The 17,090-nt window shown below is 41.2% G+C and overlaps 2 protein-coding genes across 4 annotated transcripts; one reads left to right on the top strand and one right to left on the bottom strand.

Annotated features, from left to right (window-relative positions):
• On the bottom strand, window positions 1–9,651 carry TK2 (thymidine kinase 2). 2 transcript variants are annotated; one of them, XM_089539497.1, is made up of 10 exons: window positions 9,400–9,643; window positions 8,158–8,192; window positions 7,849–7,923; window positions 6,747–6,800; window positions 6,057–6,146; window positions 5,751–5,824; window positions 3,164–3,252; window positions 2,216–2,295; window positions 1,510–1,590; window positions 1–831 (listed from the first exon to the last, which is right to left on the bottom strand). In XM_089539497.1, the coding sequence occupies exons 1-10, from the start codon at window positions 9,575–9,577 to the stop codon at window positions 733–735; spliced, it is 855 nt and encodes a 284-aa protein (XP_089395623.1). In that variant the 5' UTR covers window positions 9,578–9,643; the 3' UTR covers window positions 1–732. The 2 variants fall into 2 exon arrangements, with proteins under 2 accessions (XP_089395623.1, XP_089395624.1); XM_089539498.1 differs by lacking the exon at window positions 1,510–1,590 and having other exon boundaries at window positions 9,400–9,651.
• Window positions 9,652–10,434: 783 nt separating this feature from the next.
• On the top strand, window positions 10,435–15,145 carry CKLF (chemokine like factor). 2 transcript variants are annotated; one of them, XM_089539500.1, is made up of 4 exons: window positions 10,435–10,674; window positions 11,801–11,959; window positions 13,771–13,866; window positions 14,633–15,144. In XM_089539500.1, exons 1-4 carry the CDS (start codon window positions 10,612–10,614, stop codon window positions 14,738–14,740), a joined length of 426 nt encoding a protein of 141 aa, XP_089395626.1. In that variant the 5' UTR covers window positions 10,435–10,611; the 3' UTR covers window positions 14,741–15,144. The 2 variants fall into 2 exon arrangements, with proteins under 2 accessions (XP_089395626.1, XP_089395627.1); XM_089539501.1 differs by lacking the exon at window positions 10,435–10,674 and adding an exon at window positions 10,704–10,833 and having other exon boundaries at window positions 14,633–15,145.
• Window positions 15,146–17,090: the final 1,945 nt, after the last annotated feature.

Genomic DNA, 17,090 nt, shown 5'->3' with positions numbered 1-17,090 from the left:
TAACCAACAACATTTTATAAAACAAAAAAACAGTGTAAAAATACAAATGGGAAGAGTGAGAGAAATAATTCTTAAATCCTTTTAAGTTCTTACCCAGCAGAAATAATATGTTCCCATTAAAAAACGACATTAAATATTAGAACTACAAAAAACGAGTCATTCAGAAACAAAAAGGACACATTACGTAAGTATACACACACCTTACATGTGCTTACATTGTTTTTCCTCAGGTTTCCTGGCAGAAGTTGGTCATTTGACAAAAGTCCAACCTGTTCTGTCAAACTGCCCAAGTTCGATAAACAGTCTAGGACTGAGTTGAACAGCTGCCTACAGTACAAACTGAGGATGAGATGGTAGGAAATAGCTCAGGCAGGGAAGTTTTCTTTTCCTCCTTTTAGAAACTACTTCTATTTAATTTTCAAACTGCTTAGCAAGTTTCAAGGGACACGGGATGCATGGCAATGTCCATTCAGAAGGACCAGTGTGTGAAGACCCAGTGTTCTCCCAGGCCTAGGGAATCCAGACAGCCCCTTGTAGTGTCAGTGAGAGGTCACAAATTCACACAAGACTGCTACCAAACTGAATTTCAAGGCTGCACAAAAGGTATTGGTGCAAAGGGTTAAAAACCCCAATTGCACATGTAGGGCATATTGTGCCTCTCTCTGGATTACACCTACAACCTAAGAACAGGTGTGTACACAGTAAACTGTACATAATACAATAAATCGGTTTCTACTGACAATGTTGCATATTGCAGGGGGTTAAGATTCGGTCCTGGTTTTCTTCGTATGTCTCCAGCATATCCTCTAGGTCATGGTCAGCCTGCAGCACCTTCAAAACAGAATGAAACAAACCATTAAAAGTGCATCTCTGAACAGATTTGAATCCAGGCTTAATAACTCATGACGGAAACAAACAACATGCTATCCAGGACATGTAAAACAATTAAAACCCCTGGCTTAAAACTGACTGACAAATTCTGACTCATATGGATGGGCTAATCATTACTGTAGCTTCAGGCAGCACATAAAATTACCTGTGAATTTGGTTTTCCAGTCTTGTAAACAAAGGAGGAAACCAGAAACAACTAGCATTCAGGACTTTAGGCTTAAAAGTGAACTGGTGGACCTATAGCCCTGCAGGTAGACTGCTTCCATCATCCCAAACCACTGGCAAGACTGACCAGATCTGATGGGAATTGTTCAACAAGATCTGCAAACTGGCTGGGTTGAGGAGCTGGAATTAAAGCTAAAAGCAAGTAGAAGGAGTTGCAGACTTCATGTGTTTTAATACTTTAGTATTTTAATTTGATTTTAATGTTTATTTTTTATTATTTAATTACATTGTTCTTTTAAATTGTGAGCCACTTTGAGGTTCAATTTTGTGGGGAAAGCAGAATATAACTATAATAATAATAATAATCTATAAATGTAGTATCATTAAAACATAAATAGCTTTTTCCTGCTCCTGAGAAAATGGTTTAAAATAAAAACACAGATGTATACTTACAAGCACTGGAGAAGGAACTTTAAACAGGGTTTGTTTAATGAGCCACTCTTCATAGAGCTGATGAATAGCTTCTAAATATTCCTATACCAAAAAAAAAAAACCCCCACTAAAAAGAGGTATAGGAGAATGATTTCCATTCTTCCAGTTTAAAAACCACTTTATAAGTAGCTAAGTTTTATCAAGCTGCTATAAAGCTAAGATCTTATTAGTTACTGGTTTTATTATTCATTTTCATTCTGGTCTGTGACTGAAATAAATCCATCCATTCTTCCAGTAGACACAAAACTCTTTAATGTTCATATTTCTTTTGATCAATAAATATTCCAAAATTCACTTCCTCCTGTTTTCCCCCCAGACACAAAACTGATATGCAGTACAGTACTACCATTTTATTTTGCTTTGTTAGCTCTTCATAAAACCAAAAGGAGGATCCTGCTGCCTTGGACCAAAGGTCTATCTAGTCCAGCATCCCACTTCCCTACAGTGACCTGTCAGATGCTGCAGAGAAAGCCACAAGGGATGCACAAGGGCAACAGCACCCTCCCAGTCAATTTCTAAGCTATTGGTACATGGCACCCCCTTGCTAATGCTGTCTATGCTCTCACCAATCCTTCCATGCCCAGCCAGAGTCTAGCACAAACAGCCTTTGAAACCCACCAGGAGAATTTATTCAACAAATGTCAGAAAAAGACAGTTTCCTCCTTACCACAGGAATGACCTTTTCCTCCTCCCTGCATCGCCTTTTCAGTCGCTCAAAACATCTCTCAGGAGAGGTTTGTAGATAAACTGCCATTAACAACAACAAAAAATGTATTATGCATTGTTGATGTTCTGCTCTGTTCCTACAAACCTGAAAAGCAATTATGGTTCAATTTTCAGGGAGCAAAATATCCAGTCTCTCCCAACCTATCAGGCAACTTGTGTACAAATCCAGGGTATGTTTGCACATGGAGACCAACTAAAAACAATGCAAAAATACATGGGTCTCACTCAAGCCACCGTATGGTTTTTAACACTAAAGCAATTGAGATGAAATGATACGAGAGATGGCATCGTGTGAACCTAGAAGATCTGTTCTCCTAAAACCATTAAATTGCACCTATCTCACAGGGCCACTGTGAAATTAGGTGGGGAAGAAGAGGCAGAGAACCATGTCTTGAGCAAATCTGAAGAAATGCAAGATATAAAAGTAAATCACAAAGCTATTTAAAAAAAACTTGGAGGGTATGCCTGAACAACATATAATGCGAAGGAAGAAGATTCCACTGTCTGTCTACTATTTTTCTTCTCCAAATTATCCTTCATGCAGAAATTATTCCTGCCTGTGTCCTCTCACCTTAGTGGCTTTAAACAAGGATAAACATGCATCTTGAACTCTGCAGTAGAAAGAGCTCCATGGGAGACAATCTAAAATACCAAAATGGTTTGTAAAGGAAAGGTATAAATCCCTTTCTCCCAATCCATTTTGTTTTGAAAAGAAAAAGTGAGAGAGGGAACAAAGACCCCATGGGCACATTACACATTTTCCCATCATACATTGTTAGCCTCATTAAACACAACACAAACTACTACAGCTAGTTGGTTTATAGATCAACAAGTGATTTTGTTGCAGGAAGCTATCCATAAAAAATATTAACAGAATATCTCATTTTACCTATCAGATCAACTGAAATATTCATGTTCTTTATGATCCATTCAAACCATTCTGTCAATACTACATAATCCACTTCTGGCATTTTCCCACTGTAACAAAGAAATATATTTCAATAAGTGTACATAGCTGTTTAAGTTAAATAAAATTTAACTTCTCCCTCCCTCCCTTTTTATTTGCCGGCAAATAAAAACATTATTTAGCCAAGCTTTTTAAAAATCACGACAGGGTGGCTTATTTGAGGTGTGTGTTATGTTTTAACTTTTGTATGTTTTTATGTTAACTTATATTGTTTTAAATACATGATTTTAATTTGTTTTTAAAAATTGTACTGGATTTTTTTATCTTGTAAGCTGCCTTGGGTCCCTTCCTGGGAGAAAGGCAGCATAGAAATGACATGAATAAATAAAATATACTTTTAAGAAAAGTCTGGCCTGTTTTACCAAGATGCTCTCAGGGTTATCACTAGTGGGGTATGATGAGTTCAAACACTGCTGGCTTGGCAGGACAGGGAAGTGATGATGTCAGAGGTGGCCACGGATTCCTTTCTTTCTGCAGAAGGGAAGGTGTCCATGGCTGTTGTCGCTGCTTTTTGGCCCAAGCAGCAGCCCTGCCAGACCCGGAAGGCCACAACACCCCACCCTCATCCATGCCCACAGTGGGCAGAGGGGGGTGACCAGGAGATGTGCCAGGCACCTTGGCTGGACGGTGAAGTGGAAGAGGGCAGATGGTGAGTGCCCTCCCTGTCTGCTGCCTTCTCCTTCAGCTCCTCCCTCCACTCCCATTCTGTTCCCAGCTGCAGGGGCATTTGGGCATCAGGCTGGGTAGAGCTGCTGCAATAGCAGCAGGTGGCTTCCTCCTCCTCTTCTGTGCCCCCCTTCGGCAGGGTCATGAAGATGCCTGGGGCCTCAATCCAGGACCCCATTCCATGTCTTTTCTGCATGGAAGGAGGAACCAAGGCCAGATCCCTCCCTCCACTGGCAGCTCCTATTCACCATAGCTGAGGGATGGCTGCCTGCCTCAAAGTGACATGAGTAACCACACTGGCGTGGCACCAACCCTTGTGATACCAATGGATGCTCTTATTGACATGCTGAAACCATGTACAAACACTTCGCACCCCTGGAAACTCTAGGATTTCTCTCCCCATCCACAATTAAAATATTTTTGCATAAACTGCTGTCTGGAGCCAGCTTGGTATGGTGGTCTGAGTAATGGACTAAGATTCTGGATTCATATTCTTTTATGCCTACAATTAAAATGCATACAATATGTAAGGTATCTATTTCCCAAAAATTTTCATCATTTAAATATACAAACTATCCAACACAGTTTGGACCAGATGCCTTAGATTGCATATTCACAGAGAAAAAGAGAGGGGAAAAAACAAAAACAAATCAATGCCTTAAAATTTAATGTCTTAAAAACCCAAAGGGAAAAAAGGCAGTATACATTATTTTATCATAGACTGGGGCAGATAATGAATTTTCTAAAGGCATGTTTGCATAAGAGACTGTGTAGCACAGATGCCACCTTGTGGATTAACAAGCAGCTTTTCCTCTCTTTTGGAAGAGAAACACTAGTTCTGAGATCATCTTTCAGCAGGAAAAGAAAATCTCATTTAGAGAAACATTTTAGAAATGTATCATGAGCCAGAAAACATTGAGGCTGGGGGTTCTGCTTCAGGATATATACAGTACATGCATGTCTTCTAGTGCTACTCTCTAAGAATGCAACTTGTAAGCAGCATAGCCCTCCTAACATGGTTATTTCCATGTTGCCACAAAGTGAGGGTATGAGTGGGAACATGTCCAACTATCGTCATGTAGATGGATGCACTGCCACAGGCAACTGCTGAGACCTCCAGGGGTCCTTGAAGCACATCCAGCTACAAGAAAATAACTGGACACATTCCCAACAACACAGACATGGTTGGGAAGACTCCCCTGCTTACAAGGTGATTGGGGGGGGGGGGGGATTGTAGCTGCATGGGTAGCTGCATGTCAGAACAGAATTCCAACCTACACCACAAATCATAAAAGTGAGTTGCAATGTCTAAAGTCTGACTTTTGTCATCACAGCTTAGTAACAGGATGCCAGCCTTAGATTTCATTAACCAGGTGTTGGGCCCCAACTAAAGAGCACAATATTCTCACCACAAGACAGTGATTCCCAATCATGGGTGCCCAGATATTGCTGAGTCTCCCAGAAACCTCAGCCAGAATGGCAAGTGGTAAGGAATTCTAGGAGAAGTAGCCCAACATCTGGGGACCCACAGGTCAGGAACCACTGCTATAGGATATTGTTCTTCAGAATTTACTCTCCTCACACCATGAATCTAGTCCGCCCCTTCAAAAAAGGGAAAGCAGGTTGTTATCATGAAATATGAAAGCCCTGTTCAATCTGTGCTTCAGTTTTATTGTCATCTGCGTCAATGTTTTATCTATCTTTCTTAAAGTAAAAAAACAAAAATGTTACCACACTGAATTAAGTTGTTTAATACAGGCCAGCAGAATTTCGGAAACAAAAGCAAGTTAAACTGCAACACAAACTAAGCTTTAAAAACAGAACAAAACTCGGGATACTGTACCTTCGATACAAGTTTTCTACAAATATGTATTTTGCACTGTGAATTGACCTCTCCATCATTCTTATGGGAGAAATCTGCAAATTAACATTTCAAGAGCCATTCAGTGGCTGGACTTTTAGAGCATTCAAGACAGGTGGCTGCCTGTCTCAGTAACATTTCAACAACAGAAGAGAAAACAAGGGAGGGAAAGAGAGGGAAAGGCAAGGACGTTAAGTCTAACCAAAAGCAAATTATACAGCGAGGCTTTATTTCAGCCAAGAATAAGAACTGCAGCATTACAAGAAACAGAAACATTTCCAAACTTACCATTGGCCTCATATGCTGGTCCAACATTGTAAGCTGCACATATGTCTGTAACGTTATACCCCATCGTGTTGCATCTTGATACATTAAACTCTGATGAAAGGAGAAACACCAAAATTTTCCCTGGTTATTTTTTAAATGTATTTTCACAGTGAACATCTTATTAATATATCACCACATCTTATTTGTTGAAATTAGGTTAGTATATAAATACTGCAATTAATTAATTAATGTCACACATGAGAGCTACAACAAAATGTTGCAGTATGCAGTGCTGCTGTTCAGAATTAAAGACCCTCCCTCCATTCAACACCCACAAATCCCACAATAGTCTGTCAGCATCCTGAACCTACTAAGCATGCTCAGTCCTACCTGGTGTGTTTGTGTGTGTGGCAGGATCCCTTTTAGTTTTTTCATTTTGGCAAATATTAAAATTTGGGGTACCCACAAGGCTGCTGCTACCGTTGTCTTGTGTGAGGAGAAGTAGCAGGTTACTAATTAGACTTACTTGCTAATTAGCTTACTTGCTGTTCACTGCTATGATCTTTGGAATAGCGGTATATAAATAAAACAAATTATTATTATTATTATTACCATTTTGCCTACTCAAGGACCAGTCATCAGAATGAATATCACTATTACTCTATTTGACTTCTTAAAAACAGTTGAGGAACTTAGGTTCTGAGAACTTACCAGAGGATTATGGCCACGAACATCTCTCCATTTAGACACTGGTTCAGTCAACACCTGAGTTTGAAATACATTTTTAAGGCACATTCTCTAATACAGGCAAGTTTTCAACTGAAAATACATAGCACAGGTTCACTAATCTGAACGATCTACAGTGGAGCAGGCCTCCCATTTCTTCTGTCAAAGGCTACATTCTCATTGGGGACCACACAAGAGAAGCATGTGGCCCACAGTCAGCAGTGGGCACAGCCAAATGTGGATGGGTCACTTTTTCTTCTTCTGGCATCCCTTCTCCCTCTCTCTCCTGCAATGGACATCAATGAAGGAACAAACTACTCTCAACAGAAGTATGAACTAACTATTTGCAGAGAGCTTTTGAATTAGACTTAAACTTTTTGTTTCAATTACCCCTATAAAATATGGTAATTTTATGAGTGCACACTGTCTTAACAATGTGATTTTAGACAGGTCAACAAAAGCTAACAAGCTAACAAAAGCAATGCATCTTTTCCTAAAATATATGGCCTTATCACCACAACTGTTTTGCTGCCCTGCTCCTCTAGCCCCACTAAAGTCAATGGGCGACTGTTTGGAATCTTGCAAAGATTTCTGAAATGTATGGATCTTGGCCTAATGGTCCTTGAACAATGAAAGCATAACTCAACTGCATTAAGACAATCTCATTGTGCACCCAGCCTTTATAGACTAAAAAATACATGGCTGGCAACAGGACTAGACTACTCAGTTAGACCATCCTAGAACTGGTTAGCAACTGAGCTGCCTAGGCCAAATCCAAGCCCTTGAGGGTTACTGTGCACAGGCTGCTCCTTGGTCTCCACAACCAGCCTAGAGATCAAATAGGTATAGAGGAAGAAGCATCTGTACTAACAGAATGCACCAGCCTTCCAGCCAGACCTCATTTTCTTCTCAGTATGGCTTTTCAGGAAAACCTGTCAAAATTCAAATATGAGGTATTCCACCGAACATCTCAAACCGAACTGTAAGCTTGATCACTCAAAGAAAGTCAAGACAGCAGGATGAATTGGATCAAGAGGTCAGTGGAAAACACTTTTGTATTTTACATCAATCATAAATGTATTATTACCTCGATGCCAGTATTTTTAGCAAAATATTGCAGGCATGTTGTTTTGCCACTTGCAATGTTCCCCTCGATACAAATCTGGTGGAAACAAAAATGAAGTAGTAAAATATAAGACTGTTTCTCTACCTGATCAGGGAAGACACAAGCCAGAGAGTCAGCACCTGTCAGGCTTACAAATCTAGATATATAAACCACAACCAAAAGGTTTCATTAACACTCCACTACAAGCAACGTTACTGTATTTATTTATGCATTCTTTCGACAGTCTCATACACTATTACCTTTGCTCATATTATTGTAACTCATACTTACAGTGGTCTTCTTCTTTCCTCCATCTGCATGTTTATCTTTAAAGGAAGAGGAAAAATCAATAATTAGGAAGTCGCCCAAGATTGGCATTCGCATTAAGATTAGTATATTTCAGTGGGATTTAGAAGCACTCAAAGTAATACTAGAACTCAAAGAGACAATGTTGTATAATGATAAAAACAGCTTGGCCCAATCTGGTATCCTCAAGATGTTGTGCATTGCAAAATATCCCAACAACTGGGGATGGCATGAGTTTTCATGCAAACCATGAAATGCGCCAGTTTGAGAATGGCCATCAAACTAGGGTGGGCCAGGTTCAGATTCCCACTTGACTAGGATCACTTCAGCCGGTCGCTGTCTCTCAGCCTCATCTATCCAGGACTGTTATAAGACTAAAACACAGAGCAGAAGCATGAACACCTTACTGAGAATATGAATGGTCTCTATAGAGTCATAGTCCAGCCCTCAAACCACTACACCGCACTGCCTCTCAACGCAAACTCTCAATGACCATTAGTAGGCAGCTATTAACAAGCTTCTGCTCTGGCTCAAAACCAAATGAAAGTACAGTTCAGGTGCTTTGTTGGCTTGCAAGGTGCCTCTAGCGCTCTCCTCGGTCGTGCTCAAAATGGAGGGCATGCTGGGCTCCCTCCTGGAGAGAAGCTTGAAAAGTAGGGCATGTCCTGGAAAAGGAGGACGCCCGGTCTCCCTGCCTTGTGTGTGTTGTGTGCCGACAAGTCATTTCTGACCTATGTCGACCCGATCATGGTAAGACTTTGTTCAGAGGGGGTTTGCCTTAGCCTTCCTCTGAGGCTGAGAGAGTGTGACTGGTCCCTATAGACCCCTATCATAGGGTTTTCTTGGCCATCTTCTTCCTCTGAGGCTGAGAGAGTGTGACTGGTCCCTATAGACCCCTATCATAGGGTTTTCTTGGCCATCTTCTTCCTTTGAGGCTGAGAGAGTGTGACTGGTCCCTATAGACCCCTATCATAGGGTTTTCTTGGCCATCTTCTTCCTCTGAGGCTGAGAGAGTGTGACTGGTCCCTATAGACCCCTATCATAGGGTTTTCTTGGTCATTGCCTTCCTCTGAGGCTGAGAGAGTGTGACTTGCCCAAGGGCAGCCAATGGCTTTCCATGGCTGAGCCAGGATTTGAGCCCTGGTCTCGCAGTCAGTGCCTCAGGGCGGCCATAAGCCAGGAATGACTGGGAGGCCCACAAAGACAACAACAAGAAGGCATCCCTACAGGCGGCGAATCCCGAGGGTCGCTCCTGGCTCTTATGAGGAGGAGGAGGAGGGCGAGGGCTCCGGGGCCCAGGGGAGCCGGCCTTGGAGGAGCAAGAGGGCGGCGAAGGAGCTGAGAGGCAGCCGGAGGGAAGGAAGGGCCTCCGCCGGCAGCGTCGCAGCCACTGCAGCCACCGCATCGCCCACGAACTGGACCCGGAGGAGACGAGAGGAACGCCCAGAGCGGACCCTCTCTCGCACGCCCCTCCGGCCCCACTTCCGCTTCTCGTCTCCTCTGGCTTCCGGTGCTCCAAGGAGCCCCCTCTCCTTACCCCCTCCTTTCCCGCCTAGGCAAGCCTGAGCTGTCTGACTTCAACTCCCAGAAGCCCACGCGAGCGGGAAAGGGATTGTGGGAGTTGTAGTTCGAAACCTTGTTAGTCCTAGGCCCTCAGATGATAATAATAATAATAATAATAATAGCAATAACAATAACAATAATAACAATAACAACAATAACAATAACAATAACAATAACAATAAATTATGTTCAGAGGGGTTATGTAATGGGCATAATAATAATAATAACTTATTATTATTATTATTATTATTATTATGTTCAAAGGGGTTTGCCTTTAGTAAATGATTATATAATGTACAGGTTAATAATAATAATAATAATAATAATAATAATAATAATTTATTGTTGTTATTGTTATTATGTTGAGAGGGGTTTGCCTTTAATAAATGCTTATATGAGCATAATAATAATAATAATAGTTTATTATTATTATTATTATTATTATTATTATTTCCAGAGGGGGTTTGCTTTCAGTAAATGATGTATATAATGGATAGTTTAATCATAATAATTTGTTGTTGTTGTTGTTGTGTTAAGAGGGGCTTGCGTTCCATAAATGCTTATGTCACATTTGATCATATCACAGCCAACACAGCTGTGCCTTTGACAACAACCCTGTGAGGCAGGCCAGGCTCACATTCATGAGGGAGAAGGCCCCAAACGGCCCTCTGGGTTTGAAGCCTGAGGGAAAGAGAGAGAGAGAGTCTGAGGAGGAGGAGGAGGAGGCGAAGAAGGCCAGGCCTAGGCCCGCGCTGGGGCCAAAGCTGAGGCGAAGTTTCCTCTTCCTCCTTGCGGCGCTTCTGAGGGGAAGGCCGGCTCTTGCCCTCCTCGCCTGACGGGCGAGGCTTCTTCTTCCCCTCAGAAGCAGGCGCCGCCATGGTGGAGGTGAACGTGGCCTTCCTCCGCTCCCTCAGGGGAGCCCTCAAGATAGCGCGCATGGTATGAGGCCTAGTAGCATTGGCCAGGAGGAGGAGGAGGGCGCTTGGAGAGTGGCTGTGGCTGTGAGCCGCCCTGGGGACCGAAAGGCGGCATAGAGAAAGAAAGAAATTCATGGATTTCCCCTTCTTTTCTCCACAAATGGACTACCAGTGTGATGGTGTAATAATGTATGATTTATAATATGTAATGGTTTGAGTGACTGTTTTTGTGACTCTGTGGAGACCTGGGTTCGAATCCTGGCTCAGCCATGGAAACACGCCTTTGGGCAAGTCACACTCTCTCAGCCTCAGAGGAAGGCAAAAGCAAACCCTTTCTGAAGGAAATGGCCAAGGAAAACCCCATGATGGATTATTAGGGTCGCCATAAGCCAGAAGACGACTTGAAGGCACACGACAGCAAAGACATTTTCAGTCCTTTGTTTTTGGGAGTGTGGCAAGGGGTCTGTAAGGGAGGGCTGCGTTGCCCATGTACAAGGCAGGATTCAAAGAGATAGCCGTGTTAGTCTGTAAAATCAGTACGTAGAGAGATCTTGTCACACCTTTGAGACGAACTGAAGGAAAGAAGTTGGCAGCATGAGCTTTCATAGACTTCCCCAGATGCATTTGGTTCAAAGGAAGTAGACTTCAGTCTATGAAAGCTCATGCTGCCAACTTCTTTCGGTGAGTCTCAAAGGTGCGACAAGATCTCTCTACATTATCATCATCATCATTATTATATCCAAATGCATCTGAGGAAGTAGACTCAAGTCTATGAAAGCTCATGCTGCCAACTTCTTTCTTTCATTTACTGTCAATTGTGTACAAGGCAATTGCCGCTTGGTAGACATTTTAAACCTTTCCTTGCTTCTTCAGTTAATCTCTTTTTTTAAGCGCATCTCCTTTCTTGCATCGCTCAGGCAAAGAGCAAGGCAATGTTTAGGTGCAATCTCTTTTCCTCTAGTTTGAATCCATTGCTCCAGGTCCTAATCTCTGGAGCAGCAGAACACAAGCTTGCTCCATTCTTAATATGACATTAATTTTAATGATTTAATTTTAGTCGTTTCCAGTTTAGCAGCAGTACAGTACTGGAATCTTTGTATCATGGCTGTATAGATGCTAAGTGGATATTCTTTCTTTTTTCCTTGCAGATCTTAGCTTTCATGGCAGCTATTACTTTTGGTGTTGGTCCATCTCATGAAGCATACCTAACACTTGCAATCATCGAACTTGTCATCACTTTGTTATTCTTTCTGTTATATCTGCTGCATCTGCAAAGAGTGCTGTCATTCTTATTTTGGCCCTTGGCTGTAAGTATTAATTTGGACACAACAGTATGCTTTGAAGAAAGGCAAGTGATGGGCTCACTATTAACGTTTTGGAGATGTGTTCAGTACTACTCTTGAAACACAGGCTAGGACAGTGATAGTGAACCTTTTAGAAGCTGAGTGCCCAAACTGCAACCCAAAACCCACTTATTAATTGCAAAGTGCCATGTCCCTCTGGCTTTCTAGTAACAAACTCTGGCAAACTCTGTGCTGGGACGATGGCACATGTGCCCACAGAGAGGGCTCTGAGTGCCACCTCTGGCACGTGTGCCATAGGTTTGCCATCACTGGGCTAGGTGCAAATACACAGTTCTGTCTTTTGAGTGTTGCACATATATAAATGTCATCCATTCTGCAATCCTAAATACACTTGCTAGAGACTGAGTTTTGCTCATCAATGTGGGAATGGTTCCCAGTTGAGCATATCTTCATCACTTAGTATGTGAAATGTTGAACTGTGTGTTTGAGATCATTTTTACCTGATAGGAAAACTATGTCGATGCAGTTTAAATTGCAATGGCCATTTCACAAATACAAATGAGAGAGGCCTGGATGGGGCTGTGGTAAAAAGTGTAATGTCCAAACCTAGACTTGAATTGTTTTGAATCCTGCACTGGTTAAGACCATTTCCCTTTTCTGTCTGATGATGCAACATTTAGTTTGTGCTCTTTGCTTTCCTTTCCTACATTGCTCAATAGGTTACACTTGTTTAAGAAGCATACACTTCCTTCACTTTAAAAAGCACACTACAGAATCATGGGCCAAAATATTGTGTTTGATTCTCCAGCTACAAATTCTGAGGACCAGAGAACCAGCTCCAACTTTAAGGGGGACCATGATAAAAATGCACTGAGGAGTCTTCTCTAATTCTGCAGCTGCACTCCACCATTTTAAAACTGTGGGCCACTGCAGGAAATTCAAAATTCCTGGTAACAGTCACACTGAATTATGGGAGCAAACAGGTGGATGGGCTCCATCCAAGCTAAGCATTTGATTCAGTGGAGCCTCAGCAGATGCTGACACCAAACCTTGAAACCTGAAACAGATGAGGATTTCCTGTAGGCTTCATTGTTGCTCTATTGACGCTATTTTTCATACTGTGTGTATCCTTTGCATATCACAGAAGGGCTGCTCAGTGTGTGTGTGTGTGTGTGTGTAACATTTCCTCTGTCGACATCCTTCCCACCCTCACAGTGCTATTACCACAGGGGAATGTAGCAAAATAAAGGAAGGTGTAAAAACAGCAAGAAGAGATTTCATATCATGGATACATACACACACACCATGTTGCCTCTTAGGAGATTTTCAGATGAAGGAGGGAAAGCCAGGAGTAAAATTTAAAGTCAATTTTTAAAGAATTTCACATTACATAAATAAATAACTTATTAAATATTATCAACACACACAATTATACCAACATCTTTTTTAGGATGTATAGAACTGAGAAACAAGTATATAGGGATCATAAGGCCAGCCTATGATTCCTATATACAGAATGATCCCTATTAAGCGAAATGCAGCATACTTATCAGGTATCAGATTCATAGTGTCATGAAAGGGCAGCAAATTGATATTTATTATCATGTGTATTATAATAGGAGAGTCACTTGTGGAATTTTCCACCTCAGGTGCCAAGTAACTTGGGTCAGCTTTGGGCGCTGCATACTGACTGAGGGCAGGGTGGGTGATACCATTTAATACCATTTGCTGTTCTGCCTTGGGGCAGAAAATATTTGGGGCCAGCACAGGTCATGGAGCTGATATTAAAGTGCATTGCTTATTGTGTTTTTCAGGATGCCTTCAACTCTCTGATAGCAGCGCTGTTTCTCTTCATCGCAGGCCTGTGTGGAGTAATTAAAAGACCCTTTATTGAAGAGTTAGTTGGAGGAGTAAGTAAGAGAGTGTAATAGTAGTAATGTATGTCAACATACATTTTATTCACCAGAGGGCACTTTTCTGTGTGAGGCAAAGCCACATAGGCTAAGCTTTGAGGGCAGGGTTTGTTGCTACTGAAGCTCTATCCCCAATTTTTTCCCTCCCCACTGCAGCTCTCCTAATGATGCCACTAATATCATGTTAAGCCTAAGTAATAGTGAACTCAGTGGGATTTTGTAAAGGTTTACTGTCTTCCATTTATAATAAATTACTCTTGTGCCAAAAGACCTGGCAAGTCACATTTTCCATAGTTAAGTAGATTAAGGCTCACCACTTGAAATTATGATTCATATTTGAAAGAGAATATAAATTACTTTCATAGCAACTGCATCCATTGCCATCCCAGTCTATTAAGTCCATCATTTAGCCTTCTCCCTTGTGTCCCAACTTGAGTTTCCATTTAATAACAGTCACAGCAGACTAACAAGGTGCCCTTGGAGCTAATGAATAAATAGGCTACAGCCAATGAAGTCAAAGCAGAGTCAAAATGGAGATCACCAACATGGAGATGATCACCAAAATCTAAAGAAAAAGTGAAAGGCAATTGCCTTAGTGAAATAATTGAATCGCTTTCTTAAAGTAATTTCTTCATTATCACAAATTAAATATTTAAACTGAGCATTGACAAAACAGAGCTGTGCACATTGTCACTATAATGTAGGACAGATAAAATTCAGTACATTTTTTGTGGAATCTGAATTACTTTCTTTTCCTTTGCAGGTGTTTTTCCTGATCCTGTGTGCTCTTTCTATAGCAGATGCTGCTTTTCTCTTGAGGAATATGACTTTTAATAGACAACCACCAGGAAGGGATTTTATTCAGAGATAGACGAAACAACCCAAAATTTAATTTATAATCCATTAGGAACATCTCTTGAACTGTAAGGCCATTTGTGTCATATTTTCTGTGTATTGTTCTAAAAAGGTAAGAGCACAATTTAGTCAGTCAAGCACTTTTAAGCCTTGTTGATTACAGCAGGAGAAACGGAAGCATATGCTTACATTCCATTAACAATCAATGTTATCTAAAGATGCATAATTTCAGCTGGGTTGTCTCTTTATTTTTTTTAAAAGAATTTGTATCTAATTTATTCAACTGTTTGAATGGTCTTTAAAATGTTTTATAAAACACAGAGAAACAGTTGTAAATGTTACATTTTTTAAAAATATATGTAACTTTATGAAGCTTCTGAACTTTCTGGTTTGTGTTAACTATTGTTGTTTTTAATAAAAAGGCTTCTTTCCCTAAATAATGCCGAATTGCAAGTATATATTGTTTTAAGCATGCTCTCCATATCTCCCAGTTGTGAGAAGTGCCAGGATAGTGCTGAAGGGTTTAAGCTCCAGTATAATTTAAGCCCTGGTAACATACTTGCACTGGTTTGCTTTGTAAGTTTCTTTTTTAAAAAGAGAGCACTAGAGGTTCATGATTTTTAAAAAAATTAGCAGAGAACAGTGAAAGCAAATGTATTCCTAACAGTGCTGTCAAGTTTTCAAAATAGCAATAAGGGGCAGTCAAAATTCCTGACACGCACAAGACTGACGAACAGACTTTGTTTTGACATTCTCAGGGTAGAAACCATCCACAGCTCCTTCGCCATCATAACCTTTTAGCTGAAATACAGGTCTCTTCCCTCCTCTGAGGACCTTCACACCTATAAAAATTTTGTGTGAGTACATCCCTTCATGATCCCTTGAATCCCACTCTGGGAGAAAGGGGGGATATAAATCCTGCAAATAAATAAATAACCCCCTCCCCACAAAAAACCCCTTTTACTTTTTGATAACCTCACATGAAAAAAGGGGGGGAAACACTTTGTTAAGTAGTTCGGGTGGCCTGATAAATTTGTTGGGCGCCAGCCTCAGAAGATGGTGATCCCAAACAGAAAACAAAGTGGGTAGAGAGAGATGATGGGCAGATTTTAACATAACACTTCCCAGCTTTTGTATTTCCACAAAATACAAAAACAAACTTTACAACACGTTTGTCCCAGCCTCTGGATTTGCCAGGAAAATGAGAATTGGGACTGGTAGAGATACAGTACCCCAACAGTTGATACACAGTCACTGAACATGCAACGTTTCAATCTTCTAAGGAAAGGGAAGTTCCATCTGCGCAAAGGATATTACAAGGACATTGCAGATATTCTGAAAACTATGAAAACAATCACACCCACACACTCCAAAGTACAGCTTGTCTATAATCCTCTGTTTGGCAAAGACCACAGTGACTAGTTTAGAGTCCTGAAATGTCTTAACTGTTCAGTAAGTGATCATTTTAGTTGCATGTCAGGGATGCCAAATTCTCTCAAGTCTTATGGGAAAGTATTTTTCAAGGCAGATATTGTAGGGAGGGTTCACTTCATTGTATCTGTACATAGTTATGGCCCCTGTGGTCTCTTCCAACTCTGTGTGATCAGAGTATGTCAGTGTGTGTGGGATCTCTCTGTACCACTAATATGTTGTGTACCTGTCCAAGGGGAAAGTCACGACTGCACACCATTGCATACGACAAGTCTCACTACATTTCCATTACGTATAAGCACCACACTGACACTATAACCATTTAAATGGATCAGAATAAACATGTGCCATTCCATCTTGGGAAAAGGGTGGATATACATTTTGTAAATGGTTGTCAGTGCTTACAGGGCTTACTACGAGGGTCAGGCAGGTACCATGCGAAGCAGGTTTGGATGGCATGTTTTGTGGCTCTTTTGGAAAAGCTGTCCCTCTTTTGAGGAGAGGTCTGGAATGTATTAAGTCTCATGTTAAGACTGCTATACACACAAGATTGCTGGGTCTGTAATGGGATGCGTTTTGAAAAAATGAATCCACAAGATGGAGTTGGTATAATATACTTGAAAAGAAGGGGAGAAGTTAAGCACAAAGTGATTCATCAACACAAAGGCCCTCCTAAGCCTTTAAAAAGGTGAGATGTATGGCAAACAAAATGTCAGGAGCAGAGGAGGAGGAAAAAAGAAAGGTGGACGGAAGAAAAAGAACAGTTTGTATTTTAAACACATATCTTTTTGTGAGCATTTGTCTGAGATGTGCAGAGGCCCTTCTTGCCTCTAATGCCAAGTGCCCCATTGAGCCTGAGGGAGTGAAGGTGTCAGTGTATCAGGAGGCAGCCCCATACGCAACCAGGACAACCTCCTTTGGGGACAGCAACCTAA

Source organism: Sceloporus occidentalis, unplaced genomic scaffold, assembly GCF_023333645.1.
Source record: "Sceloporus occidentalis isolate IW3139 unplaced genomic scaffold, rSceOcc1.0.p SCAF_10, whole genome shotgun sequence".
NCBI lineage: Eukaryota > Metazoa > Chordata > Lepidosauria > Squamata > Phrynosomatidae > Sceloporus > Sceloporus occidentalis.
The sequence above is the reverse complement of the archived record's forward strand: the minus strand, read 5'-3'. Positions and strand labels throughout refer to the sequence as shown.

Coding starts and splice junctions, on each gene's coding strand:
- TK2 (XM_089539497.1), bottom strand. CDS start 9,577: ATGCGGTGGCTGCAGTGGCTGCGACGCTGCCGGCGGAGGCCCTTCCTT. Junction 6,147..6,746: donor TTCGTGGCCATAATCCTCTG/GTAAGTTCTCAG, acceptor TCCTTTCATCAG/AGTTTAATGTATCAAGATGC. Junction 2,296..3,163: donor TATTTCAGTTGATCTGATAG/GTAAAATGAGAT, acceptor TGTTAATGGCAG/TTTATCTACAAACCTCTCCT.
- CKLF (XM_089539500.1), top strand. CDS start 10,612: ATGGTGGAGGTGAACGTGGCCTTCCTCCGCTCCCTCAGGGGAGCCCTC. Junction 11,960..13,770: donor TCTTATTTTGGCCCTTGGCT/GTAAGTATTAAT, acceptor TGTGTTTTTCAG/GATGCCTTCAACTCTCTGAT. Junction 13,867..14,632: donor TTGAAGAGTTAGTTGGAGGA/GTAAGTAAGAGA, acceptor TTTCCTTTGCAG/GTGTTTTTCCTGATCCTGTG.